At 37.4% G+C, this 13,938-nt stretch overlaps 1 protein-coding gene across 1 annotated transcript; it reads right to left on the bottom strand.

Moving 5' to 3' along the window:
• Positions 1–3,928: 3,928 nt before the first annotated feature.
• Positions 3,929–10,486, bottom strand: LOC119684744. The gene is made up of 4 exons (XM_038098855.1): positions 10,147–10,486; positions 8,794–10,056; positions 5,325–8,718; positions 3,929–3,947 (listed from the first exon to the last, which is right to left on the bottom strand). The coding sequence occupies exons 1-4, from the start codon at positions 10,484–10,486 to the stop codon at positions 3,929–3,931; spliced, it is 5,016 nt and encodes a 1,671-aa protein (XP_037954783.1).
• Positions 10,487–13,938: the final 3,452 nt, after the last annotated feature.

The following is a 13,938-nucleotide window of genomic DNA, read 5'->3' as shown; positions in this document are numbered from 1 at the left end:
ACAATAAACGTAGAAAAGAGCAAATTTTGTTACAAAGAAGTCAAGTACCTAGGGTTCATAGTAGGCGACGGGTGTTTGCGAACCGATAAAGGTAAAATCACCGCTATGGAAGAATTCCCTGAACCAAAGACCCCAAGGCAATTGCGTCGATTTCTAGGTATGACAGGGTGGTATCGGAGGTTCATAAAAGATTATGCCACAATAGCTGCACCCCTACATGAGTGTCTTACAAAGCCGAATATAAAAAAATTCATACTGTCAGATGAAGCCAGACAGGCGTTTCAGGCGCTCAAAACTAAGTTGTCAACAGCACCAGTGCTCACTAATCCGGACTTCACAAAAAGATTTTACGTACAATGTGATGCGTCAAAGGAAGGAGTGGGTGGAGTGCTATTTCAGAAAGATGATTTTGGTGATGAACGACCCATTGCATACATGTCTGCGAAGCTCAACCGAGCTCAGCGAAATTACAGTGTAACGGAATTAGAATGCTACGCGGCCGTATTAAGTATAAAGAAATTTCGGGCCTATATAGAGGGCTTACCGTTTACTGTAATAACTGATCATGCAAGCTTAAAATGGCTAATGCAACTCAAAGATCTAACAGGAAGACTAGCTAGATGGAGCCTCAAACTTCAGGCCTTTGACTTCAGTATTGAGCATCGTAAGGGGGCACAGAATATTGTACCTGATACGTTATCACGAGCGCATTTGGAAGAAGTAATAGTGGAGAGGGTAGAGTTGGGGGTAGATTTAAGTTCGCAATTTTTCAAGTCAGATGAGTATTTACAACTCATAAAAAAAATAGTTGCGGACCAAGAAAAACTGCCAGACCTAACGGTCTCTGAAGGGTTCGTGTACAAGCGTCTAGATTTTAATACGGATGGCTTAATTCAGGAAGATAGGGCATGGAAACTGTGGGTTCCGACCGAGTTACGAAAAGAACTTTTAGAATCCGCACATTCTTCTCCTTCAGCAGGACATGGAGGAGTACACAAAACTATTGCAAGATTAAGATCTAATTACTATTGGCCTGGAATGGTAGTTGAGGTACAATCTTTCATTAAGAACTGTGATATATGCAACACCAGTAAAGCTTCAAATAAAATGTGTAGACCGTTGATGGGTGCACAGCACATCACTGAGAGAGCGTTCCAAAGACTATATATCGACTTCATGGGACCATATCCACGATCCTCGGACGGGAACACGATGTTATTTGTATGTTTGGATCACTTTACGAAATTTATTTTCTTAAAGCCAATGAAAGCAGCCACAGCCGCTAAGGTGACTCAATACCTTGAAAACGACATCTTTCATGTGTTTGGGGTACCTGAGTACATTCATAGTGATAATGGTAAACAATTCATAGCAGAAAAATTTAAGGACTTGCTCTTGAAGTATGGAATCACACATGTCAAAACGGGCTTTTACGCTCCACAGGCAAATGCAGCTGAAAGGGTAAACCGCAGTGTGCTCCAAATTTTACGATCTTTCATAACTCAGGATCAGAAGACCTGGGATCGCCATGTCAGTGAGGCAGCATGGGCGCTCCGGAGTGTAATACATAGCGCGATTGGGATAGAACCTTACTATGCCTTATTTGGAACTCAGATGATGCTGCATGGTAATTCCTACAAGGTGATGCGAAATATTGCTACCGTAAAAACAGGTGATTTTTCTGTAATGATGACGTCTGATCGGCAACAGTTACTAAGAGAAAAGATAGTGCATGAACTCAAATTGGCTCATCAAAGGGCCGAAAAGGTGTATAACACAAGGAGTAAGCCAATTTCTTTTAAAGAGGGACAAATGGTATATAGAAGGAATTTTAGACAAAGCAATGCAGCCGAAAGTTATAATGCAAAACTAGCTAAAAAAAATATTAAATGTATTATTCAAAAAAATGTAGGCAATTCCCTATATACCTTAAAAGGGTTGGATGGTAAGGATATGGGCACGTACCACGCTAAAGATATTTATCTAGTGTAGCTCTTAGGAATCATAGATGTAATAATTTTGTTTATAAGCCAGAAACACTTGATAGTAACATTTTTATTGATTTTTTTTTTACCAATTATTACTAAATATAATTGACTAGAAATAATTAGGTAAAGTTACGAAAAGAAATAGCTAGTAAGTTTGGACCAACGATTAGGTATTTAGTAAATATATCTATTTAGGCTCAGATGTTTGACAAAGATATGTTAGAGCATTTTTATTATTATCTATGTCAATAGTTAGTTTAGTCTTAGTCTCTTTTAATTCGTCCTTTTGTGATATAATATCAATTTCGGTAGTTTTGGCCGGTTAACTCAGTCAGTAGAGCATGAGACTCTAACATAGGGCGTGGGTCGAAGCCACACGTTGGGAACATAAACAAGGGTGAAATAAAGTATTGAGATCGACGGCCTACACAGAAAATTTTTCTACGAAGACGCTCCATATCGCAGGCGACATCGGCAGCTTCGATCCTGTTGTGTATGCCTGTGTGAGTAGGAGGTGATAGGCTAACATGAGTAAGAAAATTAAAAACATGATATTACCTCGCATGTCCCACGTTGTCCAGGCAGTCTCAGTGCAGCACCTGCTTGTCTCACGGTGATTCCTTTGGTAAAGTGAGCATGCACTTCCTTGTCCAAATTCGCGGCAGTAATATTTTATTGACACACCGTCTACTCATTTTTTTATTTATTTTTATTTTTATTTTTTTATAAATTAAAATTAGCCTGTGCATTGCACGCACAGCGAAATGTCAAAATTTGCAAGAAAGAAAAAAAGAAAAAAAAGCTTTTGTACATTTTTTTTGTTTTCTTTTGTTTTGATCAAGAGTCGCGGCGAAAAGTTTGGCCAAATTGGAAGTTGAAATGATCAATGCTGCCAGAGCAATGTGTAATGCAAGTATTGAAATAAGATAAAAAGAAAAAAAAAGTGTTCGGAAGGTGGAAAGAAAAATAACATTAACTGGAGGTTCAAGGAACGACCCCGAAAAGTGTACGGGATGAGTGTCCAACGGATTAAATTACGGGAGGAGAATGATATAAGATAGAGATATTGGTTGCAGTTTTTTTTTTGGAAAAAGGAAGTCTTGGGAAGAAGACGGTTGATGTCCGCGAGCGACGTGAAAAATTTGAGACGATATATTGAAAAATTAATTAAAGTGAACATTTAAAATTAACTATTATTAATACAAAAAAATAATTAAAGTGAATAAAAAAAAAAAAAAAAAAAATATTTTTACAAATCGGAGGTTTAAATGATCAAAACTTTGAATAAATTGATGATCGAAAAAAAAAATTCAAATAAATATAACATATCGGTGAAACTTGGATTTAACAACCTAACAAGCCGTATTATATGTGTAATAAATCAAGTCCAATAAGGATTGATAAGCATATGGAATTAGCCATATATAAATATAACATATCGGTGAAACTTTGATTTAACAACCTAATAAGCCGTATTATAAGTGTAATAAATCAAGTCCAATAAGGATTGATAAGCATATGGAATTAGCCATATATAAATATAACCTGTCGTTGAAACTTGGATTTAACAACCTAACAAGCCGTATTATATGTGTAATAAATCAAGTCCAATAAGGATTGATAAGCATATGGAATTAGCCATATATAAATATAACATATCGGTGAAACTTTGATTTAACAACCTAATAAGCCGTATTATAAGTGTAATAAATCAAGTCCAATAAGGATTGATAAGCATATGGAATTAGCCATATATAAATATAACCTGTCGGTGAAACTTGGATTTAACAACCTAACAAGCCGTATTATATGTGTAATAAGTCCAGTTCAATAAGGAGTGATAAACATATGGAATTAGCCCTAGGACTCACTGCAAGTACATCTAACAGCAACTGGTACGGTAAGCTACCCTTACAGTTGTAGAATAGCAACGGAGAATACTAAGACCGCGCGGAAGTGCTACAGGATATGATTTTTTTTTTACGTTAATGCTTATGATTAAATTAATTAAATTCATTAAATTCATTTAAACAATAAATTATATTATGCTTACTCAGTTGTTCAATTACCTATGACTAATTGCCGTCTATAATGTCTTACAATTTTTTTTAAATATTCAATCTCATATTTTTTTTGTTTCTAAATTAAAAAAAAAAAAAAAATTTTTTTCTCCAACTTATTTTAATAATTTGAATTTTTTTATATATATACATTAAGTTTTTTTTTATTAATTTTCTTGAATTAATTAGTTCTATTTATGAAATTATTAGTAGAAATAATATTCATTGTTAATTTATTTTGGATATGATATTAGTCACGCAAGATTAGAATATATACATTTTTTTTTACTTTAAATGATGTACATATATTATAAGTGATCAAGCACATCAGGTGTCTTTGTTTTGTTGTTTTTTTCTTTGATTATCCACAATTTGTTTTTTTAATTTTTTTGTAGCTATTTAGGTCAGCAACGCGGAGTGACGTCACTGCTACGATGTTGGTAAGAGTAATCAAAGTAATTAAAATATTGGTAGTCTAAATGTAAAAAAAAAAAAAAAAAAAAAAGGAAAAAAAAAACAAAACAACAAGTTGATGTATAGAAAGCTATTTTTTTATTCTCGTTATATTTATCTATTTTCTTATTATAAATATATTATGGATATACATATAGTTGTGCATTAAATAGTAAGAGTAGATTGTAAGTTTTTTTATTATGAATACATTATGTATATATATATATATATTCTTTTGTATTTTTTTTATTTGAAGAGAATTTTGCTTAGTGTAAATTATAAGCGTTTTTATAATTGGGTTTTATGATCTTTATTTCAATTTCTTTAACACAATGTAAATTATAAACGTTTTTATAATTGGGTTTTGATTTCATTTAATTTATACAATTGAATTTATACAATTTCGGTTATTGATTGTTTAATCACTTTTTTATGTGTACCCGTGTGTTGACACGTTCGCGATCGAAAAACAAGAGACAGAATCAAACCAACGGAGTTTACTTGCAGCCAAAAAATATAACAATAAAATTTGCTCATCTCGAGCGCAAAAAACAAAAGGCAATAAAACAAGACTTAGAACCGTTGGTTTGATTACATCTTATACAGGGTTAGTTAGATAAATTAATTAACCATATATTAACCATATAAAATATTATATATATATATGAATTATATAATATATTAATTATAATAATTTAATTATACAATATGATTTACAATAGATTAAAATATAATAAATTATAATATATAAATCATATAACACATCAATTAATAATTCTACAGAATCCTACAATATTAACAATTTGACTTTAACCGCTCTAACATCCCGCCCCCCTTGAAAGGATTTTCAATTGGTAATAGTGCGAGTTTGTGGATTGGACGGCGTATTACTCCTTTTGGGGTTTGCACATCAACAACACGAACCAAATTATCTGGACCCCTGATGCAATGCACGATTCGGCCCATCAACCAGCGTAGTGGAGGCATATTGTCTTCATGGATTAGAACCAGAGCCCCCTCGGTGATGTTAGATTGTTCTTCTGTCCATTTGGTGCGTATCTGCAGCTCATTCAGATAGTCTCTAGACCATCTGCGCCAGAAGTGATGTTTGACTGCGGTTATACGAGACCATTTATCAATTAATGAAGCAGCTTCATACTGAGGACTTGGTTCAGATAAAGTTTTGAGCGGCCCACCGATAAGAAAATGTGCCGGCATTAGCGCTTCGTAATCGCTCGGGTTACAAGAATGAGGTGTGATTGGTCGCGAATTTAAGATGGCTTCGATTTCAATCAGTGCTGTTCCAAGCTCCTCAAAGGTGAATCGAGTATTTGATAGTGTTCGATACAGATGGCCTTTCGCACTTTTTACAGCCGCTTCCCATAGACCTCCAAAGTGAGGTGCTCGGGGCGGTATAAAATTGAAATTTATGAATTGGTTGCTGCAAAAGGTGTGCAGCATCACTTGATTAGACTTCTCGAAAAACATCCTTTTTAACTCTGCTAGTTTGTTGTTAGCCCCAACGAAGTTTGTGGCGTTATCGCAATAGATGTCTGATGGTAACCCTCGTCTACCGATTAACCTTTTCAGTGCTGCAATAAATGCCTCCGTAGATAAGTCTGACACGGCTTCTAGATGAGCTGCCTTTGTAGACAAACAAACGAACACGGCTATATAGGTCTTATATGGAACCCGTCCCCGAATTCGGAGATACGTTAATATCGGACCGCAAAAATCTACCGCAGTACGCGCGAAAGGACGACTTGGAGTGAGGCGTTCGATTGGGAGATTACCCATCATTTGATTAAGTAGTTTGGGTTTATAACGCACGCAGTGAATACACGAGTGCACGACTCGGCGTGCAATTTCTCGAATATTAATTATCCAGAAGTTTAGTCGAGTAAGGGCAATTAGTGCCTTTGCGCCTGCATGATAGTTGCACAAGTGTACATGCCGAACATAAAGTTCCACAAAATAACAGCCCTTCGGCAACAAAATAGGGTGACGTTGGCCTACTGAGATGTCATTCAGCTCGAGGCGACCTCCCACCTTTAGTAATTGATAACCGAATACATTGTCCAGGAAGGGATTTAGATGCTTTAATGTACCTTCGGCTGGGTTCCCTCGTTGTAGGCGTTGTATATCAATTTCGAAGAATTGCTGTTGGATGACCCAAATAATACAGTGCAATGCCTTTTGTAGCTGAATAGGTTGAAGGGTACATTCTCCGTTCTTCAATTTATTCTTGGTTACATGATAAAATCGCTGTACCTGCGCTATTACTCGTAGCATCTTAGTGTATGAACTATATCTTGACAATACCTGTAATACGTAGTTGTCTTCATTTGTGTTAATGAATACAACCTTCCGCGTCTCTTTATTGACTTCTTCCATATCCAGGTTGTGACATTTCAAATGCGGCCAGTATTTATCAGCGAGTAACAAAAATTCCGGCCCCGTAAACCAACAAGACTCTGATAATTGGCGGATGTTACAGCCGCGCGACACAACATCTGCCGGGTTGGATTGGGTAGGAACGTGTCTCCATTGCCCATTTGCGGTAATATCTTGAATTTCCGCTACTCGATTGCCAACGAATGCAGACAGGGTTGATGAGTGCTGCTTCAACCAATGTAATACAATCTGTGAATCAGTCCAAAAAAACGTTTCACCCTTAAATTGCGCAAATATTGGTTGGACCTTCTGATACAGTTTGGCAAGAAGTAAGGCACCACAGAGTTCTAGTTTAGGTAGCGACTTCCGCTTTATAGGTGCCACACGGGATTTTGCAGTGAATAGCCTGACCGTCACCTTACCTGATGTGTTTTGTGATCGGAGAAATATACAGCAACCATATGCGCGTATTGAAGCGTCACAGAAACCGTGTACATCAACCTGTTGATAGTTTATGGATAGGCAGTATCTCGGCACCTTAACCGATGAAAGCGTTGTAAGATCTTGAATAAATGTTTTCCAAGCTGAGTGAAGATTTTGAGGGACTGACTCGTCCCAGTCCACACGCAAAAGCCACAATTCTTGCATCATAATTTTGGCTACGAGTATGATCGGTGCTAGTAATCCAAGCGGGTCGAATAATGAAGACGCAAGGGATAAGATGGTGCGTTTTGTTACAATATGACCTGGTTGTGCATTGAACGAAAATAGGAAAACATCTTGCATTTGGTGCCACTTGATGCCTAGAGCGCTGGTGACTGTATCTGTATCAAGATTCAAACTCTTTGTTGTAGTATCGCTGATGAAGTCATGATGGTTTGAATGCCATTTGTCAAGATCGAAGCAACCCTTCTGTAGAATGGCCGTTAACTGATGTCTGATATTGGTGAGTTGATCAATGGAATCTGCTCCACCTAAGAAGTCGTCGACAAAGAACGATGATTTAATGAGTGCAGCGCCTATTGGGTATTGTGTTTCAAATTTGTCCGCCAAATACTGCAAACTCCTGGTTGCTAGGAAAGGTGCTGATGCAGTACCATAAGTGACTGTATTCAACTCGTAAGTACTAACAGGATCGGACTCCGTATCTCGCCAAAAAATATATTGGAATTTTCGATCTGGTTCATCTATCAGTATCTGTCGGTACATCTTAACAATGTCAGCCGTCAAGGCATATCGGTGCAAACGAAATTGAAGTAGCAACAAATATAACTCCGGCTGAATTGTCGGGCCGACCAGTAGAATATCATTTAATGAACGTTGCGAAGTTGTTGGACATGACGCATCAAAAACCACCCTCAGCTTGGTCGAAGTGCTCGACGGTTTTAAAACACAATGATGAGGGATATAATAATGTGGTTCGTTGGTTTTCGGAGTCTCAACACGCGTCATGTGTCCGAGCTCTCGATATTGTTTCATGAATTCTTGATAGTCTTGCTTCAGTGCACGATTAGATGACAATCGCCGTTCTACAGAACAAAAACGGCGTAAGGCGATATTGTGTGTCAAACCAAGACAATCTGGCGAATCTTTGAATGGTAACCGAACGACAATTCTTCCCATCGCATTTTGGTGGACCGTTTCACGATATAATGACTCACACGCAACATGTGCTGGTGACCATGACTTTGAAGCCGGTTGCACTTCCTCTATCTTCCACATCATTTCTAATTGATCGGAGACTGTATCTTCAACTGATAATAGGCATTTTGCTGCTGGTGATGCAAATGGCTGACCCTTGTACTTGCCAGATACAATCCATCCTAATAGTGTTTTTTGAAGTACTGGAAGATTTTCACCTAGTTTGATTTGACCGACAGACAAAATATCAAAGAAACTTTCAGCTCCAAGCAAGAGATCAACGCGCTTGGATTTAAAGAATTGCTCATCGGCGAGAGGTGTATTTGGTGGAACCTTCCACGACGATATATCGATTTCAGAACTTGGTTGATATGCGATGTGATTCGTAATACCAAAGTTTAAAGCAAGTTCAAGATTTGAATGACGAGATTTGATTGATGTGAGCGTCTGATACTTTATGTTGGTCAACGAACTACCAATACTGGAAACATGCAACCGATGTTTATGTTTTGCTAAACTAAGCTTCTTTGAAAACTCCTCCGTTATGAAGTTGACCTGAGAGCATGAATCAAGTAAGGCTCTACCCACTTGATAACTTCCCGATGAATCCTTCACTAAAACCAATGCAGTGGCTAGAATTATTTGCTCGGCCGATGACATATTAAGATGGGAATGGCTGGCAACGTTGTCGTTGGGCATAGCAGCGTGTTCTGTGCGTCGTGATGATCCCGCGCTCTTAATATTCGTTGGCAATTGCGAATGATGCAAGAGAGTGTGATGTGGCTTTGCGCAAACCTTACATTTAAACGTTGATGTGCAATTAACCACATGATGGCGTGGCGATAAGCAGTTTATGCAGAGTTTTAGGCTCTTCACCTTTTCAAACCTTTGAACCACCTCCAGTGCCTTAAAACGATGACAATTCTGTATTAGGTGTTCATTGCTAGAACAAAATGAGCAAGAATTGCTGGATGTAGATGCAACAAATGCGTATTGTTTTGAGCGTCTGTTACTCTTGGAGTTAAGATTATTAGGTTTACGTTGTGATGATGACTGATTGCCGTTTTCACTGTCGAGTGATTCGAGAAACTGGCAATGCCTATCCAATAATTTTGAGCAATCTTCCCAACTGGGTAATGTGTCGAAGTTACGCGATTCATTCCATTTCCTACGTGTAATTGCGTCCGTTTTTTGCATGATTAGCGAGATAAGTAGAGCCTCACATATTTGTTTCTCTGTACCTAGCGAACAGAGTGAACCATACAAAGCGGATGCATTGTTTACCAGACTACGAAGTTGTTGGCTTGACTGACCCGATACTGCTGGTAGATCAAATAGTGTCGCGATATTTTCGGCGAAGATTAGGCTATTATTGTCATAGCGCGATTTAAGCCTATCCAGAGCCTTTGGATAGTTTTCATTCGAAATAGGAAATGCCTGTACTGTCTCTAGAGCTTGACCAGTAAGGCAGTTCAGTAAGTGATTAAATTTTTCAATATTTGTGAGGTATATTTCGCGATCTATGATTTGGAGAAACGAATTAATAAAATTGTTATAATCCGAGTACTTACCACTGAATGTAGGTAATTTTAACAGTGGTAATTTTTTACTTGAGGTGGGCATCATTGCTGTTACGTCTAGCACTGATGCATTGTGGGCCTCTTCCTGCAGTTGAGACATGATTAATATTTTGGTGGAAACGTATAGGTCTTCTAATTCATCTCTAGCTGAGTCAGTTGCATCTAATTTCTCGATCAACGTCTGAAAAGCTAAGATTTGTTTAAAATATGATTCTAAAATACCTAGTCGACATTTCAGTTCTGGTTGTGAGAGCGAATTACTCTTTCCTTTGACGAACGCCTTGATTCTTGAAATACTCGCTTTCGTCGAGGCTCGCTGTTGTTTTAGTTCTGACAGTTCTGCCGTAGTGGTTGGCTCTGCCGTTGCCATTGAACCAGTTGTAGATACTTGAGAACAGCAAGGGATTTGACGAAGTCGAAAAGTCACAATAGCAACAGTGAGCTTTCCGAAATTGAACTGCTCTTACGGTGGTTGTTGTCAGACGCGACGTTGACGAACCCGCACACTTACTGATTGGAAGCAAATATTAACCAGTAATCAACAAGTAAGTTAACTTGTTGTTGTTGTTGTAATTGTTCAGCGTGACCTTGATGCGGACACGAGGTTCTATTTGGCGCTTAGCAGAACCTAAGCCGAGAACCATAGAATGCACAATAGTACACAAGTACGATAGTATATAGTATATATGTACAGATGTACGATATTATTAAAGTTAGCACACTTTAGATATATAACCGTTTAGGAGCAATACTCACACGAGCACATTATGGTTACAAATTAACCAAAAACAATAAAAGCGAAAGTATGTACAATCAACAAGTAAAGGTATCTTGTTGTTGTTATTTTAACTGTCGAGCACGACCTTGATGCGGACACGAGATTCTATTTTGAGGTTAGCGGACCTAAACCGAGAACCACCAATTGCACAAGAGTATATACGTACGATAGTACATATGTAATATATATATAGATGTACGATATATTATAATGGTTAGCACACGTTAGCTATATAGCTGGTTAGAAAAAGTATTCACACGCGCACATTAATGGTTACAAATTAACCAAAAACAATAAAAGCGAAAGTATGTACAATCAACAAGTAAAGGTATCTTGTTGTTGTAATGTCGAGCGCGATCTTGATGCGGACACGAGGTTCTGGTTTGAGGTTAGCGGACCTAAACCGAGAACCACCAATTGCACAATAATATACGTACGACAGTACACAGAATAGCACTATTAAATTTGCAAAAAGTCCTGTCACGGTCGCCAATGTAAATTATAAGCGTTTTTATAATTGGGTTTTATGATCTTTATTTCAATTTCTTTAACACAATGTAAATTATAAACGTTTTTATAATTGAGTTTTGATTTCATTTAATTTATACAATTGAATTTATACAATTTCGGTTATTGATTGTTTAATCACTTTTTTATGTGTACCCGTGTGTTGACACGTTCGCGATCGAAAAACAAGAGACAGAATCAAACCAACGGAGTTTACTTGCAGCCAAAAAATATAACAATAAAATTTGCTCATCTCGAGCGCAAAAAACAAAAGGCAATAAAACAAGACTTAGAACCGTTGGTTTGATTACATCTTATACAGGGTTAGTTAGATAAATTAATTAACCATATATTAATCATATAAAATATTATATATATATATGAATTATATAATATATTAATTATAATAATTTAATTATACAATATGATTTACAATAGATTAAAATATAATAAATTATAGTATATAAATCATATACATAACACGTCAATTAATAATTCTACAGAATCCTACAATATTAACAATTTGACTTTAACCGCTCTAACACTTAGTTTAGTTTAGTCGAATTTTTTTTGTATTATTATATAATAAAATAATAAACCATAAAAAGAAAAAAAGAAACAAAATTAAAAATAATTCCATTCATAAGATTTTCTTTTTTTTTTGTGTAACAAACTAAATGTGTAAATGAAGTAAATTCAAACAAAATGATGGCTTAAGTTCAATAGATATAGGTGACAGGTGAAAGTGAAGAAGGGGGCAATGTTAGGTTGCAGTAAAATAAAAATGAGTTAGACAGGACAGGGACGAACATGAAAATAGGGAGCTGGAGAGAATTTAACAGGGCCTGTTACTTCAGCTCAACGGTAACTACGGTAATGTAGTGAGGGTGGGTAGGTCCAAACCGACCGACAAGGACAAGGACAATACGAAGAAAAAAAAAACTGATAGACACAAGGTATTAATATTATATAAAATTACTATCATTGATTGTAATTTTTTTGAACCAAATTCTCTGGCACGATTTTTCTTTATTTTTTTGTTACGGTTCGGATGTGCTATAGCGGAGTAAAGAATCCAACCCTTTTCTGACGAGCTAGCTGGCCTCGCCACCGTGCCAGACTCTAACTCTGCACACATGAATATAAAGATGTTGAACGTAACATAACTTAGCTGCGTCTGTTGTAACTGGTGGACGGTAACTGTATAATTTTTTCATAACGACTTTATATCCTAGTCCCCAGGGGTTATTATCGACCTCCTCACACATTTCTTTGAAGCATCTTGCCTTGCTATTCGATATCGCCTTTTTTAGTTCAGTTCTCGATGTTTTATAGGCTTCTTGGTGCGCTATAAAATTTTTGCGACCCCTTGCTCTTTGACATAGTCGTCGCGCATGTTTGCATTTTCTTCTCAGTTCGGAAATTTGGTCAGTCCACCCATACACATGTTGTCTGCCATTCCGCCGGCCTTTTTTTGCCATAGATGCGTTACATGAATTTGTTATGCAGCGCATCAGTTGTATTGCTTTATCATTCGCACTGCCAGTTAGGTGGATGTCGTCCATTGAGAGCTTAAAAGCTTCTTTGTCCAAAGTTAACTCCTTCCATAGCGGATTTGGAGTAGCTACCGCAGGAATGGTTCTTGCTGAGCGGTCATGTATTTCGAATATGATAGCTTGGTGGTCACTATGTGTGTAGATATCTGACACTTGCCACTCAGTTGAATTAGCTAGTGGATCGCTGATAAATGTCAAATCAATCTTAGAGCTTCTACCGTTCCTTGTGAATGTATCCTTTTGGCCGCAGTTCAGTAATACTACATCCAGGGTGGCCAATGCTTCTAGTAGGCACTCTCCCTTGAGGTTTGTCAATGTTGAGCCCCATTCAATGGCCCAGGCATTGAAGTCACCGGCAATCACTATCGGCTTCATATTTTTAGCGTCGCTAACAATATTGTCCAGTCTTTGTTTGTATTCTTCGATTGATAGACTGGGGGGTAAATAACAGCAGAAAAACGTTATTCCATTCACTGTACTTTTTACGTATGCTTCCCCTCCGTCGAAGACCTTCTCTAGTGGGAATTTACCACACGTCCATATCGATGCCTTGTTGCACTTGCTGGTAGCCCAGCAGTGATTGTCTAGTGTACTATAATGTTCGCTCATTATAGCTAGATCTATTTTTAATTTGCGTACAGTCTGCTTTAACAGATCCTGTGCCGCTTCACAGTGGTTTAAGTTCAGCTGTAAAACTTTCATCTTTTTTTATTTAGTATCCTCCGGCGGGCAGTCAAGTAGTGGGGACATTTAGGTCCTCCCGTAATATGGTTAGCGTCAATATTTGTGTCAGTTCTACAAAGTAGGCAGTGAGGGGCACCTTGACACGCTTTAGCAAGGTGGTCCTCTCCACCACACTTGTAGCAGTGTTTTGACCAGTCTTTGGAGCTCTGACAGTTCCTTGCCACATGTCCAAAATCGAAGCATTTGTAACATCTCCTGGGGGTAACTTTTTGGAGTAATCGGCACACGGTCCATCCA

The sequence above is a fragment of the Teleopsis dalmanni genome, chromosome 1 (genome assembly GCF_002237135.1).
Source record: "Teleopsis dalmanni isolate 2A chromosome 1, ASM223713v2, whole genome shotgun sequence".
NCBI lineage: Eukaryota > Metazoa > Arthropoda > Insecta > Diptera > Diopsidae > Teleopsis > Teleopsis dalmanni.
Note: the sequence above shows the minus strand (reverse complement) of the source record. Positions and strands in the feature narration are given on the sequence as shown.